The sequence below is a fragment of the Physeter macrocephalus genome, chromosome 7, assembly GCF_002837175.3.
Source record: "Physeter macrocephalus isolate SW-GA chromosome 7, ASM283717v5, whole genome shotgun sequence".
NCBI classification, from domain to species: Eukaryota; Metazoa; Chordata; class Mammalia; order Artiodactyla; family Physeteridae; genus Physeter; species Physeter macrocephalus.
In genome coordinates, this window is record NC_041220.1 from 9,607,647 (window position 1) to 9,617,296 (window position 9,650).

The 9,650-nt window shown below is 40.7% G+C and overlaps 1 protein-coding gene across 14 annotated transcripts in view; it reads right to left on the reverse strand.

The window, feature by feature from the left end:
- The window catches only part of FAM13A (family with sequence similarity 13 member A), a 381,052-nt gene that overhangs the window by 103,046 nt on the left and 268,356 nt on the right, over positions 1 to 9,650 (reverse strand). For all 14 annotated transcript variants that reach the window (XR_003680461.2, XR_008617746.1, XR_008617749.1 and 11 more), the window contains 2 exons: positions 5,418 to 5,459; positions 2,385 to 2,564 (listed from right to left, as the gene is read on the reverse strand). Coding sequence is in view for 6 of the 14 variants with exons in the window: in XM_028491594.2 (XP_028347395.1) it covers positions 2,385 to 2,564; positions 5,418 to 5,459 (222 nt within the window). In the remaining 8 variants the exon portion in view is untranslated. The remainder of the gene's footprint in view (positions 1 to 2,384; positions 2,565 to 5,417; positions 5,460 to 9,650) is intronic.

Sequence of the window (9,650 nt, forward strand, 5' to 3'; positions counted from 1 at the left end):
CTTGTTTATGGTTTCCTTTACTGTGCAAAAGCTTTTAAGTTTCCTTAGGTCCCGTTTGTTTATTTTTGTTTTTATTTTCATTACTCTAGGCAGTGGATGGAAAAAGACCTTGCTGTGATTTATGTCACAGAGTGTTCTGCCTATGTTTTCCTCTAAGGGTTTTATAGTGTCTGGCCTTACATTTAGGTCTTTAATCCATTTGGAGTTGATTTTTGTGTATGGTGTTAGGGAGTGTTCTCATTTCATTCTTTTCCATGTAGCTGTCCAGTTTTCCCAGCGCCACTTACTGAGGAGGCTGTCTGTTCTCCACTGTATAGTCTTGCCTCCTTTGTCATAGATTAGGTGACCACAGGTGCGTGGGTTTATCTGTGTAGCCCCTGTTCACTTTTGACCTTACCCTGCCGTGCTCCTCCCCGGCCCGCCCCAGGTACCCTCCACCACCAGGACCACTGTCCAGCTTTGTTCTACCACGCTCACTACCGCTTCCAGCCTCTGCTTGCTATTCCTCTGTCCAAACAACGAGGGTGGAAAGTACGATGCCGTGACACACTAAGGATTTTAAAAATGCAGTGTTGGGCTTCCCTGGTGGCGCAGTGGTTGCGCGTCCGCCTGCCGATGCAGGGGAAGCGGGTTCGCGCCCCGGTCCGGGAGGATCCCACGTGCCGCGGAGCGGCTGGGCCCGTGAGCCGTGGCCGCTGAGCCTGCGCGTCCGGAGCCTGTGCTCCGCAAAGGGAGAGCCCCCAGCAGAGGGAGGCCCGCGTACCACAAAAAAAAAAAAAAAAAATGCAGTGTTGTTACATACTGTGTGGCAAAAAATGAGGCAGAGGCTAAGAAGAGTGTTAGATGAATAACTGAATTGGTACTTGCTGTATAACACAATATAGGTGACACAGACTAATTATATACCTAAACACTTTCTATAAAGCTTAGTCAGTAGCTAATTTTAAATGTAAATATGTCCCGTATTATAATTTTCCTATTTTCTGAAGGAAATATTACAGCACCCCCTCCTATCCACCAGCTCTAAGACAAATATTTTTTAAAACGTGCTGCTTATACCACTTGAAAAGTCAGTGGGTTACATTACTGATACTTTTTAATTTCTAAAATTACATTTGTGGGCTTCCCTGGTGGCGCAGTGGTTGAGAATCTGCCTGCTAATGCAGGGGACACGGATTCGAGCCCTGGTCTGGGAGGATCCCACATGCCACGGAGCAACTGGGCCCGCGAGCCACAACTACTGAGCCTGCGCGTCTGGAGCCTGTGCTCCGCAACAAGAGAGGCCGCGACAGTGAGAGGCCCGCGCACCGTGATGAAGGGTGGCCCCCACTTGCCACAACTAGAGAAAGCCCTCGCACAGAAACGAAGACCCAATACAGCCAAAAATAAAAAAAAAAATTTAAAAAAATTAAAAAAAAATAAAATTACATTTGTTAATATAGCTCTTAAACATCTTTATAATGTGCAGCATGGAATTTATTTATACTATTTATCCTTTGTATTTTCCTTAAGCAAAGAGAAGTTGTTTTTTTTCCATCAACATTTTGATGTAGATTATGAGTCCAGGTGAAAAGAAACGAGGCAAACTAGGGCCTGGTTTAGTCTTTAACATTTAATAAGAATTTCAAAATAATAACGTTATAGAGACTAAATGCTACAGTAGATAAAACTTTCAGGAAAAATATGGGACTATAGTCTATTATATATAAATTTATTTTCCTTGACAATTTAAATCATGATTATTCAGTAAGATGAATGGTAATTATTCATTTGTATTTTATCCAATCTTTTAATGGAGAATAAAATTTGTTGTAATACTCTTCTTGAAATTCATGCTGAGAGAATGCCTTAAAATTAGTCATTACAATAATAAAGAACTCAAGCATTTCCTCTTTTGTTAGACTTAAGCTCAACCTTTCTTCTACTAAAACATCATCAACTGTCAGAGCATTACAGTAATATTCTGGTATTTAATCAGGTCAAAATAGTAGGGAAATCTGCTGGCTCATAAGCAAGTCTAATAGTCAACTGAATGTTGTCTAACAAGGAAAAAAACCATCTCTGGACAGGCATGTGGCAATTTTCTCCTCCAGTGGTCCAGGATCCCTCTAAATATTGACAAGCTATTCATGAGGAAGCCATGAAATGTATTAAATCAGAGGTGGCTTCCCATAACATACAAAACATCTAGATGAAAAGGAAATATTTATTCAATCACTTATGAATTTCCAAATGCTAGCCAAGTTTAGGCGAGTCAAAATCAAAACTTAAAATTTTAACCTGAGTACTGAAATGAGAGTGTCTATAACACAGTCACTAATTCGGGTGTATGTTTTTAAAAGAAGAAGAGCACGTGCCAACAAGAAGTACCAATGCCAACTCACACGTCGCCGCCATGTCGAACTTCATCCTGCTCCTGAGACTGGCGTCGTCGCTGTTTGGTGGATGTGGAGAAAGATGCTGAAGATGTTCCAGGTTCTGAGTCCTCCGAACTCTGGCCTCCAGAGCTATTAACATCCAAAAGATGTTGTTCTACAGCTGACCGGATGGTTCTTTCTAAGAGTCTGGTAAAAAAAGAATGCAGAGTCAATCAAGCAATGAAACTTATCAATAACTGAGTTTAAAAATATGTCCCCGTACACAGAAAACACACTGGTGGTCGCCAAGGGGGAAGAGGATGGGGGAGAGACGGAGTGGGAGGCTGGGGTCAGCAGATGTAAGCTTTTATATATAGAATGGAGAAACAACAAGGTCCTACTGTATAGCACAGAGAACTATATTCAATATCCTATGATAAGCCATAATGGAAAAGAATATGAAAAAAGAATGTATATATATATATATATGTATAATGGATCACTTTGCTCTACAGCAGAAATTAACACAACACTGTAAACCAACTATACTTCAATTAAAAAAAGTCCCCGTCATATTGGAAATATCAGCACTTTCCATGGAACATCTACTACAGCTTCATGAGCAAAGACAGTTTGAGGCATTAATCCCCAAATATTTGCACTGTGTATTAAAAACAAAGCTACACAGAATAAATTCCACCAATGTGATAATCGTGTTTTCCATCTCTGTGAGTCCAGGATTACTGAAACACTCGCAGCAGGTCTAGCAACAATTACAGGAGGCATTCAGGAAATAAAGATCATTTACTATAAGGCAGAATGAGGAAAGATTTTTTCCTCATAGAATAATAAGGGACCTGTTCTTACAAAGGTGACTGTCTTCCAGATTTATACCAGTTCTGCAGAGGAAGACAGTACGATTTACAAAGCAATTTGGCACAAATGATTTTATGATGCCTATTATCTCTTTGGAATCCCTTTAAGATAAAATTATATAGGCAATAATGCTATTAAAAAAGAACACCTGGGGCTTCCCTGGTGGCGCAGTGGTTGAGAGTCCGCCTGCCGATGCAGGGGACACGGGTTCGTGCCCCGGTCCGGGAGGATCCCACGTGCCGCGGAGCGGCTGGGCCCGTGAGCCATGGCCGCTGGGCCTGCGCGTCCGGAGCCTGTGCTCCGCAACGGGAGGGGCCACGGCGGTGAGAGGCCCGCGCACCGCGATGAAGAGTGGCCCCCGCTCGCCACAACTAGAGAAAGCCCTCGCACAGAAACGAAGACCCAACACAGCCAAAATAAATAAATTAATTAATAAACTCCTACCCCCAACATCTTCCTTTAAAAAAAAAAAAGCAAACAAGCTTTAAAAAACAAAAAAGAACACCTTACCAGAGCAATTACTCCTCATAACAGAATGGTAAAATCTTTCTGAACCTCTATTCAATTAAATTGTAATATATATGATTGAAGCTGTATTCATGCAAACACCCCGATGTATAATACTGGAGATGGAAGGACAGATTTACTTTGTTCAACCTGAAGAAAACAGGTAAGCTCAGGGGCTAAAAAGAGTGCATGATAAGACAGATGAAGTATCATTTTTAAAGCTATATAGTCTTTCAATGTGTCTAAACCCATTTTTATCACTTCATTATTTAATTCTGAATAAGCAGGCATGAAAAATTCTAAATTGACACTCCTCAAAGCATGTTTTCCTTCACTTGAAAAAAGAATCACATCCAAACTCATCAAATTGTATACATTAAGTATACAACACATTAAGTATGTGTATAGTTTTTTGTATATACACCTCAAAAAAGCTGTTAAAATTTTAAAAAACCACATATATATTTTAAAAATGGTCAGATTGAGAAACACATTCAGTTAAATAAAATGAGCTTTGAAAATTTAAGAACTTTAGATTTTCCAAATGTAGTTTTATAATAGACTCATAGTAATTTCATTAAAACTATTTTACAACAATGAGCAAGTACGGAATGACTAGGCATTAGAACTTTAATATCTAGAACTCTACATCCCAACCATTTGAGATGACCTTATAGTGGTACATAGGAAAGTGAATAAAATTAATATATACATACATACCAAAGCCACACCTTTTCCGAACGTTATACAAGACATATAAAAAGTAAAGGTCATTAGGAAACAGACAAGAACACATCAGTCTTGGTATAATTCTGGAATCTCTTTAAAATTCACAAAGGTAAAAAGACGTCAAACCTGCCCTCTGAGTGCTTCCTCACATAACAAGGAAGGGAAAAAAAAAAAATCCCAACTCATCCTATTAGGGCCAAATTCATACCAATTAGTGTTCCTTCTAATTCTTTCCTCCTCTTCCTTATCACACATCTTCCCCTCCTCCTCCACCTGATCCCTGCTCATGGAAGATACTCCAAAAGGCCCACCCAGGTCCCAGCAATGTCATATGGGTGAAGCACAATGAACAGGCAGGGGTAGAAAGCTGCTGTTTTTAGATTTTAGTCTAAGTGGACATAATTAACAGAGCACTGCCCCTGCCCTGTGGAAAAAGGACTTGCTGCCATCACTAACTTGCCTCCTTTTCTGTGTCCTATCCGACTGTAAAGGCCCCAAAGGCAGGGCACAAGGCTTACTTGACATTAGACACCTAACGCTATGCTTGGCATATAGCAGGCACTCCATAAATGCAGGCTAATTCAAACGAACAAAGGAAGAAGTAAAATACACGCTTCCTATTCCCACGTTTAATGGCAAGACCCCCCCCCCCCCGCCAAAGCACACACAGACTGCTTTGCACGTACTAACTAACTGACTGACACGATTTTGACTAAAATAAACACAAAATCTCATATGTTCACCCAGCTGAGGGGTCTCCAGTCACACACCCACACAGAAGCTCAAATAGGAACACTTCTCATTTAGTCTTCTCCTCTGAGTGGTTTTAAAAATCATCATTGGTTGCTTATTATATTAATCTTCCAATGCTACACTCCATTAGAAAAGCTTTTTTACTGTTTAATACATGAGAGGAGGGGAAAAAAGCCCCCAATCCGGATCACTTACTCTCCCGTTGCTGACACATTGCTGACTTGGGACACGTGGGCACTGTAGAAAAGAAGCAAAAGAAAGGAAGCCAGGTTAGACAGAGGACCAGAGAGTGCAAATCCAACACGTGAGGGCATCCCGGGCTGAAAGTATTAGCCAGGTCCTGAATGACCCTCACATGACATTTAATGATCCACTGACAGAAGCTGATTTTCACCTGTCTCTAGATTAGAGATGGCCCTGGGTGCATATTCCCAAACAGCTTCTTTTCTCCATGTTAAGGTGTCCATGACGGATAGTTTCAAAGGTGACCCCTGAAAACCATCTCTGCCTCTTAGACTATTGCCATGGCCCTAGTCTGGGGTCTTTGAATTTTCCCCAAATGTTAATACGATGGCTGCCTACTGCTTTCCAGCTACCAACCGTCCCAGCCCTGCTCTCTGCAGCCCAAGTCTGTTCCCTCCTGCCCCACTCCCTCCAGACCTGCAGACAGAAGCATCTTCCTAAAACTGCTCTGAACACGGAGCAGGGGCCGCAGGGGACAGAGAACAAGGAACAAACACTGTTTTCTACACGACTCTATCTGAGCCACATTTTCTGCCTAAGTTCCTCAAGATGGAAAATACCTCAAGCTCTATAATGTTTCGTCTTAACACCTAATTTATAGCCCTTTTATTGAGCATTTATAAACTTCCTCTAACTTTCCCATTTTCTCCAAAGCTTGAATTCCTTTGAAAGTATTAAAAAGCAGTCAGTAAAAAAAAAAAAAAAAGCAGTCCCTATAAAACGGAATGGTGAAATGAGAGAACACTATCTGATTAGCACGCTTCAGAACTTAACCCTTTTGCCCCCATTCTACTTTCATATAAGCACAGTGTGGGTCGAGGCTGGCATCTGTTTTAACCGTATCAGTGTGAGTACTTTGTTACACTCTGCCCTGTAGTGCTTAACTGGCTTCTAAATCAAGATTCAAAAGTATCCATGTTGAAAATGAGATTAAAAAAAAATCTTCAGTGCATGTCAAACTACAGTTTTGCCTAATAGATCTAACAGTTCTCCCACGTTTACTTTCTTCTTTGTAGAAGACACGCGAAGAAAATAAAAGCTGTTAATGACCAATGCTGACGGCTGCCTTTCAATCACTCCAAGCATCCTCATTTACGCCACAGAATTCCCAGCATGTGAATGTGCTGCTTTGGAATCACCTGTCCAGTTTTTCTTCCATGTACTTGTGTATGTATACCTCATCCCTTTCCGTTTAGAATCTAAGTGCTTCAAGGGATTGTATAATATTTCTCATTTTCTTTCATGACAATAGCTACGAACACCACCAGCACCATACCCGGCACAGTACCCACTGTCCTAGAGGTGATCAAGAGACACTCACTCTTTAACCCCAGAGAACTCCTTTAGCTAAAGCTGTAGCTCTCTGTCATGGCCACAGACCACAGCCAAGTCTCAGAAAAACCGCATACAAGAGTGCTATTGTTCACAAGGGAAACGCACGAGAAGAATCTTCATTAATAAATGAATGAACAGATAAATAAACCCGAATGCTCACTATGTTTCAGACATTGTGCTTAGTATTGTTTACACAGCTTTTCTCATTTACTGTTTCCAATAACCCCATGAAGTAGGTACCACTGTTTTCCCTATTTTCAAATGAAGAGGTTAGAGAGGTTAAGTAACTCACAGTCATAGAGCCAAGAAGTAGATGAGCTGAGATTTGAACGAAGAAAGTTTTGGCTTAGAGTCTAAGCTCCTAATCACTACACTCGACTTTTTGAATCCATCACTCACTAGAAGAAACACGCACGGGAGTCATCTTCCTATACGGAGGCCTGGACCTAGGTATTTCACTTTGCTTTTAATTACAACCGTTTCTGCCTCACAATACCTGCTATTCATAGAGGTTCCCAGGTTACATAACCAACAATAAATCCTTTGCTGCTCTCTGTCCTTAGCTGGAACAGGCAGTCCCTGCTTTTGATGCTCGTGGCTCACCCTGTGTAAATTCAACACTGTATAATTAACTCCTGTACTCCACGTCTCATGCAGTTACACAACCTTGGTTTTGGGAGCAGGGGCCAATTTGAATAATGACTCCGGGAGAACATACAGGCGGGAAAAGAAGACAGATCTGCTAGGTACTAAAAACATGCCAAAGACATATAAATAGAATCAGCCAATCAGTCAGCCATGCCATCTCAGAATGAGGAGATATATTTCCTCTCCTCCCTTCTATACACTTTTGACCTGAACTTCTTTTTGCTTACTAAAGCGCACACCGATATTTTTATGTTCCTTTTGGGGCGGTAGGGAGGAGAAGACGAAAAAAGGCGAGGAAGAGAGAGACGCAGAAATGACAACAAATGGGGCCAGGTTCTGAGAGTCCTAACTCTCTGAGTAAGTGCTTCTCAGTCTCTAACGTGCATCAGAATCACCCGGGACCTTGTTCACACGCAGAGTCTGATACAGTAGGTCTAGGTCTAGGAAAGGGGAAGCTGAGACTTTGTATTTCTAACACATTCCGCAGTGATTCTGATGCTGTTGGTTTGTGGAGGACATTCATTAGCAAGGTCCCAAATTCTTGCAACTAAAATGCTTTTAGACTTCAGTGACTTAGATATCACGATTGCTATTTTTAAAGATCCTAAGTTATGAAGGTATGATTTGGAAAACGTATGCTAATTGGAATGAATAAAAGGCAATACATCAAAATTTCCCTCAGAGCTTAAAGAAAAAATGACTTGAGCCATCTAAATCAGTCTTAAAGAGCCTTTCTCTGAATGCAAAATAAATGAATAAATCAATAATAAGACTAAGTAATTAAACCATATTGATTTATGTTAATACATTTATCTTAGGTCAAATTTATGATAAATTTATATCTCCGTGTTTTTGTAACAGGCTTTTGGAATTGTTGCTATTAGTTAATGTGTCCATACTTCCATGCTTTTAAAATAGAATTTTTCTAAAGGAATATTCTTTTTTTTTAAATGCCAAGAAACAATTTATTATAGAGAGAAGAAAAATCTCTCATCCAAAATACAGAAATCTGCACAACTCTGCCACAATCAATACACATGAACCATACAAATTCACACCAGTTCATAATTTACCAAACAAACTATGACTAACAGGGTTCACAAAATAGATGGTGGTTTATGGAAAAGACTTTTACCCAATTAAGTACAAGGAAAGTTACAAACCAGACCTCCACTTTCTAAAAATAAGAAGTATACTCAGTCTTAGAAAAGTACAAGCTAGCAAATGTACAGAGAGCTGGCTGGTGCTAACACCACACTTGAGACAGTGTCTTTTTAAGGGTCTTTTTCAAAGCCTGTTGCCACTGCAGATTCTGGTCACTTGCTACTTTCAAGGCCAAAAACACAATACAAGGTCTGACCGTTTCCCCAGGTCATACTTACTAGTTTGTCTTATGTACATTTACATTTAAGTGCTAGGTAAAAGTCTTGTCATAAAATTTCCAGTACTACCATGTTTAAAACGTTGAGCTTTCCTGTTGAGCTGCCAGAAAGGATCACAACTTTCAGTGTAAGAGTGCAAATTTTCTCTGCAAGTTCTACTGCAGAGAAAGGTTCTTTGAAACACAGATTTGCGTTAAAGGGACTGATGTGAAAATTCAGGCATCATGTCTGGGAGAAACTGAAACCACCCTAGGACTTCACTCCCTTGCAAATAAGGTGATCATTTACTTGAACTCACAGGCTATTAAATCATTGAAAGGTACTGTCCAAAGTATGGCACTGTCACTTAAAAAAATTTTTTCCCACTCTATCTTGTGCCAGATCTTCACAGCTGTGACATGGTTTAAATTCCATAATCCACCCCCAGAAGGTGCCCACCCAAAGCGAGTATAAAATTTATCCATCCATTATAGGATGATCCATCCATCGACTGTATCTTAACCTGATACAGTCATTATATTGTAGTGTCTGGAAGGGCTGGGTCTGTCCAAGAGAAGCTCCTCCTTACAGCTGATTCTGCTGTCTCCCGTTGGCACGCTGGTACTCTTCCGGGTGCTACCTCCTGCTGGTGAGGCTTCGTACAGCACACAGATGGAGCCAACCTCCCCAGTTCTGTAGGACACTTCGTAAGGGTCAACCCAGAGTGTGAGTTCACTTGAGAGAAGCCTGAACAGCTCCCGACCGCTCAGTCCAATCCGCCGTGCTGCCTGTCCAATGAGAGGATCCTTTTTTTTTTTTTTTTTTTTTTTTTTTTTTTTTT